This window comes from Mytilus trossulus, chromosome 4 (genome assembly GCF_036588685.1).
Source record: "Mytilus trossulus isolate FHL-02 chromosome 4, PNRI_Mtr1.1.1.hap1, whole genome shotgun sequence".
Classification (NCBI taxonomy): Eukaryota; Metazoa; Mollusca; class Bivalvia; order Mytilida; family Mytilidae; genus Mytilus; species Mytilus trossulus.
The window spans coordinates 56,726,245-56,743,770 of NC_086376.1; the positions used below are offsets into that span (position 1 = coordinate 56,726,245).

At 32.0% G+C, this 17,526-nt stretch overlaps 1 protein-coding gene and 1 long non-coding RNA gene across 2 annotated transcripts; one reads left to right on the top strand and one right to left on the bottom strand.

The window, feature by feature from the left end:
• The first annotated feature begins 44 nt into the window (after window positions 1–44).
• LOC134715590 (uncharacterized) lies at window positions 45–4,350 on the top strand. Its single transcript, XR_010106766.1, has 4 exons — window positions 45–113; window positions 572–638; window positions 1,334–1,398; window positions 1,720–4,350. It is a non-coding gene; the product is annotated as an uncharacterized LOC134715590 (long non-coding RNA).
• Window positions 4,351–11,867: 7,517 nt separating this feature from the next.
• Window positions 11,868–16,895, bottom strand: LOC134714018 (uncharacterized). The gene is made up of 9 exons (XM_063575270.1): window positions 16,759–16,895; window positions 16,362–16,492; window positions 15,656–15,770; window positions 15,331–15,436; window positions 14,727–14,951; window positions 14,047–14,153; window positions 13,647–13,749; window positions 12,998–13,151; window positions 11,868–12,747 (listed from the first exon to the last, which is right to left on the bottom strand). The coding sequence occupies exons 1-9, from the start codon at window positions 16,809–16,811 to the stop codon at window positions 12,560–12,562; spliced, it is 1,182 nt and encodes a 393-aa protein (XP_063431340.1). The 5' UTR covers window positions 16,812–16,895; the 3' UTR covers window positions 11,868–12,559.
• Window positions 16,896–17,526: the final 631 nt, after the last annotated feature.

A 17,526-nucleotide genomic window follows, 5' to 3' on the forward strand; every position in this document is an offset into this window, starting at 1 on the left:
ATTTGTAAAATATATAATTTGTGTCAATTTTAATTCCTTTTTAGATTATAAAACAGTGCCAATGTTTTCATGAAGGGGAGTAAGACTTGTGGTATAATATATCTTAAATACAAGTAAGTATATATGGATGATCTATACGGAAACACCCAGTTTTGTAATTTTGCACATTTACGATTAATTAAAGTGCAACACACTAAAAATAGATATTTTATCAAGCTGTGTTAAGACGTCTTTATATACAAGTCTGTATATAATTCCTCTATTTAAACACATTTTATCAACATAAAATAAGTTTACATGGGAAAAAAACATGCACTAGGCTTAAAGGTGTAAGAGGTCAATTCTTCTATTTTTGTTGGCTGAAGGTTCTAAAAATTTGAACTGATTAGACATGTCATTGCAACGACTTATGTATGCAGATTTTGGCTTAACCATGAAATAAAGTACCAACAAAAATACCAATTAGTGCCGAAGAAAATAAGAAATCCACAATCATATACAAACCATATTCCAACACTGATTTTATATATTTTGCGAGAACTTTTGATTTACTAAACATTTTACTTTTCAGGCTAGCATTATTACTGCTTTTTAGTATGAATAGAGTTTTAGAATTATTATTGGAGTGGACTTTTGAGGTAAGAAAGAACCATTGCATAGTTTTATGAACATAAGAACTGCTAAAAAATCATAATACCAAATAACCATGGAATTTATTTTAAATTTCAAGCATAAGAAATAATGCAAATGTCATAATTAAAAATAGTTCCCCAAGTTCAAATAATAGCCTGTTATTTGTTAATTATAGATCACGTAAATGCCCTTAAATTTTGTTAAGCCTGTGACGTTTAAGACAAAAACTAGACTTGTGGTTTTCATTGAAGCCTAAGGGTGTCGAGGGTCTGCGATTAGACGGAAAGCCATCATACTTGGTCAAATTGTTTCCATCATGTGTAGTTGACCATAATGTACCACCACTTTAATTTGACCATTTTGAAAGAAGTTATGGGAAATCTTTCACAATTTTAAGTATTGTTATCATTAGAAAACTCTGACCGAGACTCATTTACAGAAAGCTCCTGTACCTAATTGGATTGTTTTCCCATGTATAGTTATAAAAATAAGGTATGATTGCTAATGAGACAACTATCCACCAAATTTCAAATGAAGTGGATTGAAGCAATTATTGTCACATTGATGTGTTCTCTGCATCTTTTTCACCTTGATATGTTATATATCATATATATATTTTCTATAGAATGTACTTAAGTATACATACAAATAGTGATTCTTTTTTTTACTATTTTCAATAACTAAGCATTTTATTTTTCAGGTTAGCATTACAGCTTGTCTGTGCAGATTGATGTTGGAAATGGCTATATGAATTGACTTTTAAAAGTAAGAAAGAACTATTTTATAGATTTATAAAATTTTCTATTTAAGATCATGTAAATTCTCATGATTTTTATAATGTTTTTACAATTTAATGTTTTCTGGATTGACATGTCAAGTTTTAGGAAAGGAAAAATGATTATTTTGGAAAAGTTTCTCTGCTTTAATTGTATAAAGTTTTAAGCCATTGGCCTATATGGGCGTACAGTGCTTTTTAAACATTTCAATAAAGAAATATTTAAGTTATTCCCCGTTTAATTGCTATTTATTGCCTATTACAGTTTCTGAAAATATGACAGAAAATTGAAAAGTGTTATTCTTTTTCAGATATTAATTACTGTAGCTGAAGGATATAAATGTGTGATTATTTCTCCATACTCCTAAATTAGAGATGTTGTGAAGATTCTTAACATGTTGACAGCTGGGTGCTCTCTCTTCAGAAGACAAAAGATTTAAAATCCCCATTCTGACACTGACATGACTGCCAATCTATATATCCTGCCTGAGTATCCTGCACTACCAAACAGATGCCTTAATTTTACATGTATTTTACTGCAAGTCTCCAGAAGACCAAGAGTGACCATATTTCCTTTTGGGTCTTTCTAACTCTACCAAACAGTTTCCAATATAAACGGACCATATAAATCTTGCATAAATAAGAGAAAGAATGTATTTAGTAAATTCTAAAATAATTTATGTAAAGATTCTCCATTTTCTACAAGAGTGGAAGTTTAAATTATTAAAGGTTAATGTATTGTGTTTTGAATTTTCACTCAACTTTATTTCTCTCTCTACCATTAAATGCTATTGACTTTTACTACTTGTTGCTCTACATTTAAAATGGTTCTTATCAAGTTAACATTAACGTTATAAAGTTAACATTAATATTATAAAGTTAACATTGACATTATAAAGTTAACATTTACATTAATTGGTTAGGAATGGAGAATCTAAAGATAACAAAATTTAAGTATAGCAATGGTTTTATATGGATATATATGTATAATGATACATTCAAGAGATTGCTTGTAGCAATATGTGAGTAATCCTTATTTACTACCAGTCAGACATTTCCTGACTAAATATCAAGTCTATTAATTGCTACAGGTACTTGACTCAGTTGTAATGGATCATAAGTCTAACAGGGTCAAGGGGAGGTAACGCCTCATACTGTAAGTTTCTTTAGTGTTGACCAATATAACTATATAAAATAAAAATAAAAGCAGAAGCATAGTTTTATTTTCAAAGATAGTATCAAAAGCAAAACTTGGTTTTCAATTTTTTGTATCACTGATAAATTGACCAGTAACAGCTTAAAAACCTTCCTGGAATGTTATGAAATGAGAACATTAAGTGAGTGAAGGTATGACAGTAAACTGGATTAAGAATGTTAAATAAAATATGTTTTTGCAAATTTGGACGACAATTAATTGCAATTATGTACCATTTCAACAATAGAAGTAGTGTAGACTTGCAAATCCACACCATTACAACACTGGAAGTAGTATGGTTGTCTGAGCGAAGCCAATTGGAAGTACGTACCTCTTAGTGAAGCTAATTGGGAGCACACCCTCTGTCTTGTTGCGAAGCTGATTGGAAGCAGTACATATATACCTCTGTCTGCTAAAACTAATTAGAAGCAGTACCCCTGGCAGAGAGGTCCCAATTAGAAGTATGTAACTCTGAGGGAAGCCAATTGGAAGCATGTACCTCTGCAAAATTTGATTAAAAAATTATTCAACAAATTTTATTTAACATTCTTTTTAAAGTTTACTTGCATACCAACTCTCATTTTCTATTTATAATTACTCCCCTTGTTGACATTGTGACGTTCAAATTATCACTTCACCATTTAGTAGATCATTCTAATAAATTACTACAACACACGATCAAGTATTGTTTAATAAGGGTAAAATACTTTATTAGATTTAAATACTTCATTAATTTTCATTATAATGATTTTCTTTATGTGTATATGTTTATGCTTATGAGTTGTATTCATGTATATTGTATGTAATAATTCCCTAGTCATAAAAGTATAACAGGAATTGATTGTCTTCTTGCATATTTGTAATACATGTACATGTAGGCGTAGGAATTTTAGCACCAAAATATTTTAGTTGTAAAGTGACATCTTTATGTATTTTAGTTCTAACATGAACTTTGAGCATTGTATTGTTATGGATGTTGAAAGAACAAAGAATTGCATAATTTTGTATTTTGATATTAAATGAATTTTTATGTAGGTGGAATGACAAACATAATCGTACTTCAACTTTTGTACCATATATTTTATAGTTGTAGTCCTAAAGACAAGATTTCATTTTTACTTACATTTACAAACAAAACAAAACAATATACGTCCGAGTATGTCTCATGAGACGACTTGTCGCATTGGGTCGGAGCATATATGACTGTTTATGCACCGATGGGTCGGACCCAGGTTTCCAGTTTCCCATTATTGGGTTTGTTTGGTTGTTCCTGGCCGGCGAGGTCGTTGATGATCGAGTTATTCATTTGTTCAGTTATTCAGTTTACATTCATGTCAACCATATTATATCTCTTGTTAGTACAAGGTCTACTTTACTAGCTAAGTTGTACCTAAAAGTATATTTCAAGGTTTTTGTTATTAGGAATAATTGTGGTTATTGTTTTTTTCATATATTTATATATTAAGACACATGTATATAATTATTTAATAAATTCTGTTGTCCACTATGCTTGCTGGGCTATCGGCAACACTATATATATTGTATTCATTTATGCCTTATAATAGATATGAGCGTATAGGGTATACATATAGTTATTCAAATGCAAAAGGTTGACTTGAGATTATTTCTCTAGTACTGGTACAAGTTATTGAATTCATATTGTATAATGTATGTTTATATTGATAATTTGTCTTATATAAAATGGCAGCTCACAATATGCTGTACTCGAGCTAGTCAACAAACATAAGTTTGTGTTGTGTTTTTCTTTAAAGAGTTAAACGTTAGTGGAAAGAAGACTAATTTACGATCATAATGTCCTTCAAGCTGTCTGAGTTATTGATAAAAATAAGATGTGGTATGATTGCCATTTAGGCTCAACTCTCCACAAGAGACCAAATGACACTAAAATAAACAACCATAGGTCACGGTACCGCCTTCAACAATGAGCAAAACCCATACTAGATAGTCAGCTATTAAAGGCCATGAAATGACAAATCTAAAACAATTCAAACATTTGTTTTGTTAAGCCTATATATTTGAGGGAAAGAAGTTCAGGTAATATTATATATATTTTAAATATAAGTATGTCTGAACCAGTGACGATTCTACATATATAGATTTCATCGGATCAGATCACCAGCAGTGATGGTGATACAAGGCTGACAATACATTCTGTATATATAATTCCTCTAAAGATCTGGTGGGCTGTTTATTTGGCGATTGCAAATGGCAGTCAGCAGCAGGGTTTAAGAACATGCGTTGTTAAACCTGCTTAAGTCAAGTGCGTTTTCTTAAAATATACTTTTTCACTTTTTGGTCTTTTGGAAAATGCTGTTTGTGCTGTATTTATACCCTTCTATCAAGAAATTTGTTTGGCATGCACACACATTAAAAATTGCAGTTTTTATCCAACGCAATCATGTTTGAACATTGTTTACAATTTAGACTTATTTATATTTTTTGTGTGTGAATAGATTCATATATAAAATGGATTTGACAAAACCTATGATAATACCCTGCTATAAAGAGCGGTATATAGTGATGCACATGTCCATCCATCCCTATGTACTTCTGTTAGTACTATAATTTCCACTCCATGTTTCAAGTACAGCTTGAACAAATCTTTGAAATATCAAGGCAATTTCATGAACCATAAAATTGAGGGAAAGTAAGATTTTAATGGTTTTGACATTAAAGTTGAACAAGAAATGCCCTAGTTACTGCTAAAATATGGGGTTTCATGATAATACTGCTTGACCAAATCTATTGAAATAAATTTTAATAGTATAAAAAAGATGTGATATGATTGCCAATGAGACAACTCTCTACAAGAGACAAAATGACAGAAATTCACAACTATAGGTCACTGTACGGACTTCAATAATGAGTAAAGCCCATACCACATAGACAGCTAGCTATAAAAGTCCATGAAAAGACAAATAAAAAATTCAAAGGAGAAAACTAGCGGCTTAATTTATTTACAAGTACAGAAAACAAATATGAAACACATCAACAAACAACAATCACTGAATACCAGGCTCCCGACTTGGGACAGGCACATACATACTGAATGTGGCGGGGTAAATAAACATGTTAGCTGGATCACAACCCTCCCTAACCTTGGACAGTGGTGAAACAGTACAACATAAAAAGCTATAAAAATCAGTTAAAAAAGGCTTATATAACTCATCAGATTGATACAAATAAAAATACATATAACACATTTACAACTTAATACTATATATATTTATGCCAAAAGTTTACCATAAAAATGCTTTTTTGTATAATATTTAGGTGTATATATTTAATTCTTCTGAAAGTCAGTAATAGTACTATTATTACATACATATAAATAATAGTGAAGATGTGTTTTAGAGGTCAGTTTGTATATGTTGTTTTACATGCTCATTGGAAAGTAGATTGTGTAGTGCATTTTCTGCTGAAAATTAGCTTATGTCGTCACTTGGCTTTCCTCCCACAAACTTTTAAAAGAAATCTTGTATAACTATGAGACCAAAGGAGTTAGTTCATGTCAGAAGGGTAGAAATTGGCCTTGAGAATTCCATGTCTTGTTTTAATCTGGCCAAAATACTACAAATTTCACATAAAAAATATTTGGGCTAAAACTATTAATACAAAATAACTTCTTTTTTGTCACATCACAATAAAAGTGATTAAGGAATGACCCCTTAAATATGCATAATTTGTGTTGTAATGCCAGTTTTGGTTAAATTTTCAATAATTTGGTCTTCCACCTTTCCGTGGAAACCCCTTTTGCTTTTGTTGAATGTTCTGATTCTTTTTTTTTTCTTGCTCAGTATTATTGTTTCACAAGATGTCTATTAGATTTGTGGATATGATATATATAGAACAGTTTATGTGCTTTTAAAACTGACCCTGTTTAACCAAACTAGATTTTTTTTCCACAAACACTGTTATTCTTTTGTTCACTACTCCTTTGCAACCGTAAAAAATAACAAATTTATTTTACTAAATTGCTAGTTACAACTTCAGCATTAGGATGACCATTTGACCAAAGCAATCAGAGATGTGACAAAGCAAATACAACTGCATACCAAATACCATTAACTTATTATAAGTCGTTCCCTTTAAACAAACCTAAACACAAACATTAACTTGTAAACTAAGTAAAACTGACTTTCAAAGTCAATGAACCATGAAAGGGGGGGGGGGGGTCCAATATAATCTGCATGGAAATGATGCATACAAATGCCAATACATTTTCATACCAAATATCATTGACTTAACATAAGCAGTTCATCTTAAACTGATAACAAACTAATACATGTACATGAAATCTAAGCAAAATTTTCAAAGTCAATAGACCATGACTGAGGGGGAGGGGCCAAACATTCTTCATGAAAAAGAGATGTGCTAATACTTATACAACTGAATACTAACTAACATTGGCCTACCACTAATAGTTCCCCTTGAACTGACCTAATCACAAATTAAAAAATGTTAGCTTATCAAAATTTTTAAATTTATAGACCATGACTATGGGGGCGGAAACCAAATCATCTCCTTGGAAATAAGATATGCCAATGCTTCTTAAATTGCATTACCAAATATAATTGACCTAACACTAGTGTTTCCCTATTAACTGACCTAATCACAAACTAATACATGTGCAATAGGCAAAAGATTCAAAGTCGATAGACCATAACTCAGACATGGGGCAGGGCCAAATAATCTCGATGGGAATAAGATGTGCCATTGCTAATGCAACTGCATACCAAATATAATTAACCTTCCACTTATGGTTGACTATATACTAAACCTAATTACAAACTTATACATTGTTAACGACACCTACGCCGCCTTTGCTGAAAACAGCATACATAAGTCTCACTTTTTGACTCAGTCAAAACATGACAAAAACTTTTTTTGCGAACATGCAAAATTTGTATTTACTTTGATAGCCTTCTTTATATTAAAAAATAAACATAAAAATTCTTCCTGAAGATATGGTCATGATCTCAATTCAAATTTCCAAAGAAGTTTGCAACCATAATAACCCATTTGAATACATCATAAAGGTCTTATAATAAAAAATGACATACTTAATCAAGGCTAAAATTATATTAACTCCATCAGCATTTTTTTTAAAAGTAACTTCTAAAAATAAACCTCCAGAAAATACAACATTTCTTAATACATACCTCCTTTACACTGCTTTAAAATTATGTGTTCACATGTCACAGCGGTTTTATACTTTAATCATCCCTTATTTTCATTAAAACTATGTATTTACATTGTATCACAGATTTTAAGTCATTCCAATTGATATGTTATAGTATGTCTTTCTATGTTGTGATGTTATACTGTGAAGTCAGGAATCTGACGTTCAGTGGTTGTCGTCTGTTTTTGTCACGGTGCTTCATATAAAGTGTTTCTCTTTTTTTTTCTTTTTTTTATATATAAGGCGTATTTGTTAGTGCAAAACCAGTTTTAGTTTGTTAAACTTTCCATTTGTTAATGAGAACCAGTTTGAAACTAGTTTCGAACCTAGAAACTGGTTTGCCGTTTGTTATTCTCAAACCCATACTGGTTCCAGAAACTATTCAAACCATGTCCAAGGGTGGTTTGTGGTTTCGGTTTAGGGTTTACAATGGCGGCAATGATCATGCAGTGTAGTGGTCGCGAAAATTTTTATGCAGATTCTATGGTCAAATTGATCTTTTTAGTGGATTTTCAATCATAATTTACTAGCATAACCTTTTTGAGTTTGGTGTTCTTCACATATCTGAACACTACATGTATTTGTTTGGTCATTCATTTGTTTCTGTTGTGATCTGTTATTGCTATTTTTCTCAGTCTGCCAGTTACCTTCTTGTAAAAAATTGGCAATTAAAAACAGCTTTAAATTGTTAATTTTTATTTGTTGTAACTTGAATTGGAAAATACTGAGATGACGATTCATGTTTATGAGATAACAATCAGATAAAAAAAAGTGTAAGCAATACTAGAATTCATTACTGAAATAAATTGAAATAGCCTATGAGAACAAAAGCGGTACCACGATTTCTAAGCAAAAATACACCTTTCTCTCTGCAGTGTCAAGGAGTATTCAACAAGTTTAAATTGATGCTAATTTTTAACGCCCTGTGACAAATATTTCATGCATGTTCAGGAAAACACGAGATTAAAAGTCAGGTATAAAATGAAAGAATGAAGAGATGTGATGTTATTGCTAATGAGGCAACTAACCAAATATGAAGAGGATGTAAGCAATTATAGGCAACCTTAAGGCCTTCAACAATGACGAAAACCAGATACTGTAAAGTCGTCTATAAAAGGCCATGAAAAAGAAACATTCAAATGAAAAAACTATCGGCCTAACAATACAAAACAAAACAATTTACAAAATATCAAATATGAGTTGAGACATGAACCAACGACAACCACTAAACAAGTTCATAAAGAATATGGCAGGGGGTGATATCATAACGAAGATGTGGTATGATTGCCAATGAGATAAGTCTTTTTATCGGACCACTGATGAATTATCACGTTGTGATTGGTTAAACGCCGTCACGTGGTGACCCCCTATGAGACCGTATGGGGTTAGTAAGTTTCATATGGGGTTCGTGACGCGTTAATGGCGACGTCATCTATTAATGTTGTTGTGTTTCATTGTTTATTTTTCAACAAAACGCCGCAGAAAGAGTCAAGCGTCCGATAAATTCGTTATACGGTTAACTACTGACCCCCTACGGATCCATAGAGGGTGAATAAAATTCATAGGGGACTCGGCCTCCGGCCTCACCCCCTATGGATTTTACTAACCCTCTATGGATCCGTATGGGGTCAGTAGCGAACCATATAACTTATAAAAGAGACCAAATGACACAGCATAGGTCACCATACAGTCCTCAACAATAAGCAAAGCTCATTCCACATAGTCGGCTATAAAAGAATCAGAAATCACAAATGTAAAACCATTTAAAGGAGAAAACTCAAAGCCTAATAAATGTACAAAATAAAGTGAACGAACATAGTAACAAACGACAACCACTGACTTACATGCTCCTGACTTGGGACAGGCACACACATACAGAATGTGGCGGGTTTAAAAATGTACAAAGCACTCAATTCTCCCTAAAGCTGAAACAGTAGTGTGGCAGTACAAAAAGAAAAGAAACCGGCAAACTAACATTAAGACAATAGACTCAAAGCATACAAATAAAAATATTTGCAATTATTAGAAGTTTGTTCAAAGCTAGCTAGCTGCAAGTGGTACTGAAATACATATTGTTTCCCCAGACTGAAGCGTCTGCTGTACGTTGTATCCTTACATATACATTCATATACAATGAAAGACTTTGAAAAGTCGTAGTGCAAAGGTTTTGAACATCGAATTTTTGCATAAGAAATACTAGTTAGAACTAGAAGATTTTCTTCTAGGACCATCAGAGAAAAATGATTTTGAGAACTTTCTGATATTTTTGCTTTATACAAAAAAAAATCACTTCGGTTAATACTTGAAAAAAAAAATGGATAAACTAAGATGTCCTCAGTTTTTGATCAGTCATTTTCACATGCACTTCTCTCAGTTTCATGTCATCGAACATTTTATTTTATTGATCTTCTGTAGAATATCTTCAGAAGAAGTCCAAATTCATTTTTTTTTATTCTTCACCAAAAGACATTCTGGAGAGGCATCACGCCCCAGTAGTTTGGCATCATGTTTTTTAGATAAACTTTACATTTGTTGAAAAATATCTCAACCAAAACCAGTTTTGAAACCTAAACCAAAACCAATCAAAACCAGTTTTAAACCAAAACCTAAAACTAAAACCAGTTTTTCTATAACAAATTCGCCTATATAAATAGATTAGACTGTTGGTTTTTTCGTTTGAATGGTTTTACAGTAGTAATTGTTCGGGCCCTTTATAGCTTGCTGTTCAGTTTACTTTTATAAAAAGTTACTTGGATGAAGAGTTGTCTCATTGGCACTCATACCACATCTTCCTATTTATCTATATGAAATATAAATTGAAAGGTTGCTGTTCAGCGCTTTTGCGACTGACAATGAAAATATATTCACTCTTCATAAAAAAGATGTGGTATGATTGCCAATGGGAGGATTATCTTCTCAAGAGACCAAATGACATAGACATTTACAGTTATAGGTCACCACACGTATATATATATATGTATGTATATGAAATATAAATTTAAATGTTGCTGTTCGATCACTGAGCACTATGAAAGATGCACTACCAAATATTGAAAATCAAAGTTAACATAACATTATGGTTAATACTAAATTAAGTAAAGAGTTATGTTGTAGTGTTATACCACTGTCCCATGTTTAGGGGGGGGGGGGGGTGTCCCGCTAACATGTTTAACTTGACCCCGCCACATTATGTATGTAGGTGTCGCCTCTCCCAAGTAAGGCCGGAGCCTGTAATTCAGTAGTCGTTGTTTGTTGTACATGTGTTACATATTTGTTTTTCGTTAATTTTTTTTATATATATAAGGCCGTTAGTTTTCTCGATTGAATTGTTTTACATTGCCATTTCGGGGCCTTTCGTAGCTGACTACTCAGTATGGACTTTGTTCATTGTTGAAGGCCGTACCGTTACCTAAAATTGATTGTTAATTTCCGAGTTATTTTGGTCTCTTGCGGAGAGTTGTGTCATTGGAAATCATACCACATCTTCTTTTTTCATGATAGTTGATAATACTGTCCTTCTACTCCCAGCTACAGTTGTTGTAAGATTTTATTGATAAGATAACACATGAAATAAGTTCATTCGAAAAATATTAATTAAACAATCTTGACACTAAAGGAACAAGAAAAAGGGAGAATGCATGTCCAAACAGCATTGTGCGCTCAATATGTCTTTTTATAATCATATATTTTTCTAATAATTCGTTCGGAAATGCAGATCATGTGCAGGAGATTCTTATTTTTGCCCTTTTATGGCATATATGCGAAATTATTTTGCTCGCTGTTGAAGATGGTACGGTCTTGTATTGCTTATTTTACTAGTATACAAGTTTAATTGTTGAAAGCATACATTGATCTGTTGTTGTTTACATCATTGTCCTTTGGTCTTTGGTTGATTCTTTGGTCCAACTGCTGTCTCACTGACAATCGTATCACATCTCTAAGATTCCATAAACAGTAACACGATCGTTCTTTTTTCAAAATTTTATTTGATTAATTAAAATTAAAAAGTTATATGTACAATTCAAACATTCGTTTGGCTTATAATTGGGTTTTTTTCTTTTCAAATTCAAACTTCCAATATTTTTTCTTCAACTGTAATCTCGTGCATGCATTCAGCAATAATTTTCTGGATGATTGGCACTATAACTGCATCTTCTTGTTCTTTCTTTTCTGTGTTTTCGTGCTTGTTTTCATGAGCTACAACACATGAATTATCTCCCTGTCCTCTATAATCGTCCGAACAATCGGTTACCTCAATTGTTGGAAAAGCTGATGGCACACCTTTTGTTGATGTTGTTGTTGCATCTTCTGGTGTAAGGAAATAAAACCCCCATGTCTTCCTTCTAAAGAACGCATTTTGTCTGACCCACCCAAAGCCAACATTTCCTTCCATTAAAGACAACTTTAATTTTACTTGGTAACCTGTTGTAATAAAATAAAACATAAGATACATACTATAAACTAAAATTTATTCATTTACTGACAAGCATAAAGTAATAAGAGTTGTAATATTTGCAATCATGCCACATCTCCTCATTTATTTACAAAATCTTTTTAATCTAACATGATTTATAATTTGGCAATTTATCTAAAAGAAAGAAAACATACGTTTCCAAACTCTTGGTTCTGCATTTTGACTAAAAAAAGATTTTGGTTTTTAATCGTGTATTCTTTTGTATGAAGAATCAAGATACTAGTATAATAGGGAATTTGTGTGATCAGAACAATTCATTCTCAGTTTTAAAAAAAATGTTTATTTTGAAAATTGATTTAACAATTCGTTTTTGTTCGGGATATATTCAAAATCAGTCGGTTGGAGCATCCCATCCTGATAGTAAACACTTAACAAACCTGCTTTGATGTTGATAACTCCTCTGCATTTTTCATCACGTGTAACTGGATTTGATCGAATTCCACCATTTATGGGGAAGAAACAGCCTTCTAAAATAATTATTAAAATGAAATATTAAATAATTGAATCTAAATTGTAGTAAAAATGTTTAATCTCTTTGAACAGCTTGAATATCAATCAAGCTGTGGAAAACAACAAACATATACTACTATATAGATGTTCATATGCAGTTATTCAGAAACGACAGTTCGAAAGAGTTACTTACAATTTAACAAATAAATAAGATATGAATAAAAGCAAAACCATAAATATTGTAAATATACAAGAAAGAAGATTTACCTTTACAACTCTCCTTTTTTTCAAACAAAGATCTTTTCTCAGTCTTTAATTTTCTAAAATATGTTCCCTTCTCCATTCCCAGTACTTTATAATTACACTCCTTATAGTATATCTCGGCCAACTTTTCGTCCGGTCCAGTGGCTTGGATAAAATCCTACAAAACAAATCTTGCATATTATCTTTTATTAAAATCTGAAAACTACATGATGATATATTTTTTTGAGAAAATTACATAAGTTAAGAAGTTATTTTAGTTTACAGTTAAAGTTTTGTAAGAATTTGATGTGTTACTGTACAACACGATCCAAATAGTCATTCTTTACAATGGGCCCTGTTTACAATACCAAAAAAATCTCAAATTTAAACGCAAGAAATTTCATTTGAATTCTCGTACACCTAATCTCCTATAAATATCATAACAGTGGTGGATCGAGAAGTTTATGTAAAAAGGGCGTGGAAGGAGGGGTCCATTCATGCTTCAGTGATTCCCTATATAATCAACCAATTATTCCCACAAAAGAGAGGATCAGGCCCCCGGCCCCCCTGGATCCGCCTTAAAAAAATACGAACGTTTTTTAATTTACTTTGAATCTGTGTGAATGATTATGTTAAGATAAGTAATTCGGGGTCGTACTTAAAGTGTACAAACCTCAGGTACTGGTGTGTTGTAGGTGGCTGATGTTATTTCATAGATCTTCTCAACGATGCCATCAATGTTTACTGCTGTTAGCTGTTGATCAACCAAGTTAAATCTGAAATAAATCATCGCATAAGATCAAACTATCTACATTTCCACGCATGAAACTGGAGGTCTTACTGATTCTATTGTACTCTTTAAATTTATGTCAATCAACATTGTAGAGTGACCTGATATTTTTAACGGTTCATAGAAATCATCGAGTTGAGATATTTGTCCATTGGGTTATACATTAAAAAACTATTAAACAACATGATTAAGCATACTAATTATATATCAATATAAGATGTGTTTAACCACTGTCACATACTTTTTTAAAGGAAATTATTACAAAAACAATGAAAGTTCATACCCGTCTTGTTCCTTTGCCATGTATACAGCCTGTATCATGTCACTGTAGGCATGGATTAAGCTTTCTTTCATGAAAGATGACAACTTTTCTCGGATGGCAGCCACTTTCTATAAGAAAATAATAAGTTTGAAAATATGTGTTTTTCAAACAAAAAATTGATAAATATAACCTAAGAAACCTGATAGTATCGAAAGAACTGAAAAGGAATTACAACAAACAGTTGGTAAGGCTCCTTCCTCTGGCCAAAAATGTATGTTGTTTGCTGCAGCTCCATTCATTATTGACATTTGTATTCTATGGCCTCTATCTCCCTCCCGCCCCTCTTCGATAATACTGGTACCGACATTGGAAAAACAGGGACGAATTTATCCTACAGTCAAAACAAGTCAATGTTTTCAGTTTTCTAACGATTTTGCTTTCGCCTTTGAGGTTGGATTAGTTGCTAGTGACTATAAAATTTTATTTTCTCATCTTTTACAAGTAGTTGGTAAATATTTTTACAAATGCAGGACTAACAAATTTTAAATGGGAACACAAAATCCGTTGCCTGGTGTTCATTTTGACAACCTGACTAAATTAACAGGATTTCCATCAACGTCATTAAAAATAAAGAAAAATAAAATAAATCTGTGAAAAGAAAACTGATGGACATAGTTTACATTAAATTTAACACATTTTACCTGCAAAATAACTGTCCTGAGTTTCTTCTCATCCTCCATTTTTTCTTGGAAGCAAACCAGTATAGCTCTGTAACGTGTTGCTGCCTCACTCTGTTTTAATGCTAGATTATCATATTTGGTTTTAAGGTTTCTGGAAACAGCTTGTCCTTCATCTATGTTTTTCTCCAAGAAAGTGTCCAATCTATTGTTCCTGTGTTTCAGGCGTTTTTCCCAGTACCAACAATCCTTGAAAGAATAAAAATTAAATAATGTACATAAGTTTAAGAAATAAAGGGTTTTATCACCATATTAACTACATGCATATCATTGAAATCCCAAATTAATTCCAAGCTCGATTTGATGACGTCATCGTGAGGACTTTTTTCCACAATATTTCTCTTTATGATACATTAAAAATTTCCGATGAAGATTCCTCAATACCGTGTTTAGTCCAATTTTTAAAGGGGAGTAAGTTAAATGGTGGCAACTTAATTAAACACTATAAATGTAATTCATTTAATGTTTTATATAAATGATCGTATGTATAATTATCGTACGATGTCCAGTCTTGTGTTTTCCTTTCCTTTTCTTTATTTTATTAACATGTAAAGTTCTTATAACTTACTTTCTGTAAATCCCTGAGTCCCTCCAGACATATGATATGACTCCTTATTTTACGACTCACTTCTTTCTCCATTTTTATAACATCTTGACAAATACTAGAATCAAATCTGAAAGAAGAATGAAATGCTGTTTTAAATAGTTTAGTGATTTCAATTATATTTTGCGATCTGTATCTCAAGACTTTGTATTTCTATTGAATGAGTTGTTGAAACAAAGTTCTTACAACATTTAAGCTAGCTTATATGTAACATTAAATAATATACAATCACATACGTTAACGATATATACCATTTGTGATTGTATATTCATCTTATACATGTACTCACGTAACGTCAAAGTCTGGTTTCTTTTCTTTCATGACAGCATTGTCTTGTGTCTGACATTGAAGAAGATAGGCGGTGTTACACAGTGGCACCAACAAGTCCTTCATTTCAACCATACCTGTAAAAAAATAATATATAAAATACATAAAAAAGTTATCAATAATCCACAGTCCATACCAAAGTAATGAAATAATTTTATATAGACTGCAGAGCTGTCTACATATTCAATTATAGCAATGTTCTGCTTCTTATTTCTTTCTTTATTTTTATACAATTAACTGAACAAGTGTGGACACACATCGGTGTGGATAGTTTGTTTACACTATCAAAGATTAGAAATCATCTCCAAATCAAATATGAGCATACAAATCAATATATAATTCAAGAGATTCCAAACATATGACGGTCCATTTCATTACTACTACAAACGGTTTTTAGTCATAAAGGTTCATAAAGGTTAAAGGGTGCGAGAATTGAAGACCTATTGGCGACCTTCTGCTGTTGTCTGTTCTATGGTCGTTTTTTTGTCTCTTTAACTCATTCCCCATTTCTATTCTCAATTTTATCATCACTTATACTTTTTTGGGGGTCACATTTCGAATTCATTATATTTGAATTATTTCAAAGATATATGCTCAAAGGTGAAAATTGTTAACTTATTAGATTCGAAACAATATATTTGTAATATTACAATAACAAACAATATTACCGAAATTGTCATTTTCCTGGGAATATGCCATTCTCTTCGCTACATATATTGGTGCTGGTATTCCATTTACTGTAAATGCTTCCATTGCATATTCCTTTAAAAGCCTAGAGTACCATTTATACTGGTCAATTCTAAACGAAAAAAATATTATAATCAATAATTGGTATAAAATAAAACAAAGTTATACGGAAGACTTACCGGTGTATAACTATTAATGATTTTTTATTTTTATTTTTGAGAAAAAATATTATCTTGTCTGAAACCTCTGATATATTTTACTTCGAAAACCATGGCAAACTACGTTCATTTGTATCGCCGATAGTCTTTGAAGAATAGTTTATTAAAATACAAACTTATAAAGTTAATATCCACAAATTAATGGTAACTAAATACATACCTAATAAACTGCTTCAAGATTAAGTCAAGTCTTGAAATTGAAATACTCTCCATCTTTACGAATAGTTGATTTAAAAAAAAATTGAGGTTCCAATATAAGCGTTCTCTTTACTACTAAAGCGACAACTCTACTGAACGTCGCCAAGGTACCTCAGGAAAACGTCACAATGTTGCGACCGCAACGTCGTTGACATTCGGATGATGTTCGTCGTCTCTTGGACTTTTCTGATTTCTTCCATTAACTTTTTCCACTGCGTATGCTCTGAGTAAATGGTCCATGCATGCGCACGAGTGTTCTCTGTATATTTTGATCCCGTGAAGCGAATATGTAATTATATCTGTGTACACTGCTGTCTGGAAATTTTATATAAAGTTGTTAGTACTTATTAGACTTGTTGTTATGACACAGGTCTGTCTTTTGTTGAAGAAACCCCGTCTCCCTCAAGTTATCTTCCTTTTATTTTTGTAGTTATGACACAGGTCTGTCTTTTGTTGAAGAAACCCCGTCTCCCTCAAGTTATCTTCCTTTTATTTTTGTAGTTATGACACAGGTCTGTCTTTTGTCGAAGAAACCCCGTCTCCCTCAAGTTATCTTCCTTTTATTTTTGTAGTTATGACACAGGTCTGTCTTTTGTCGAAGAAACCCCGTCTCCCTCAAGTTATCTTCCTTTTATTTTTGTAGTTGAGTTGCTGTCTCATTGACGTATAAATACCTCACATGCATCGTTGTTTTTCCATCACTTAATTTTCCTTGTACACAATATGGCTA

What these genes read in the sequence shown, in the direction of transcription:
- LOC134714018 (XM_063575270.1), bottom strand. Translation starts at nt 16,811, where the DNA reads ATGGAGAGTATTTCAATTTCAAGACTTGACTTAATCTTGAAGCAGTTT. An exon ending in GACTCAGGGATTTACAGAAA is followed by an intron (nt 14,952 to 15,330) that starts GTAAGTTATAAG and finishes TATTCTTTCAAG; the next exon opens with GATTGTTGGTACTGGGAAAA. An exon ending in ATGGCAAAGGAACAAGACGG is followed by an intron (nt 13,750 to 14,046) that starts GTATGAACTTTC and finishes GATTTATTTCAG; the next exon opens with ATTTAACTTGGTTGATCAAC.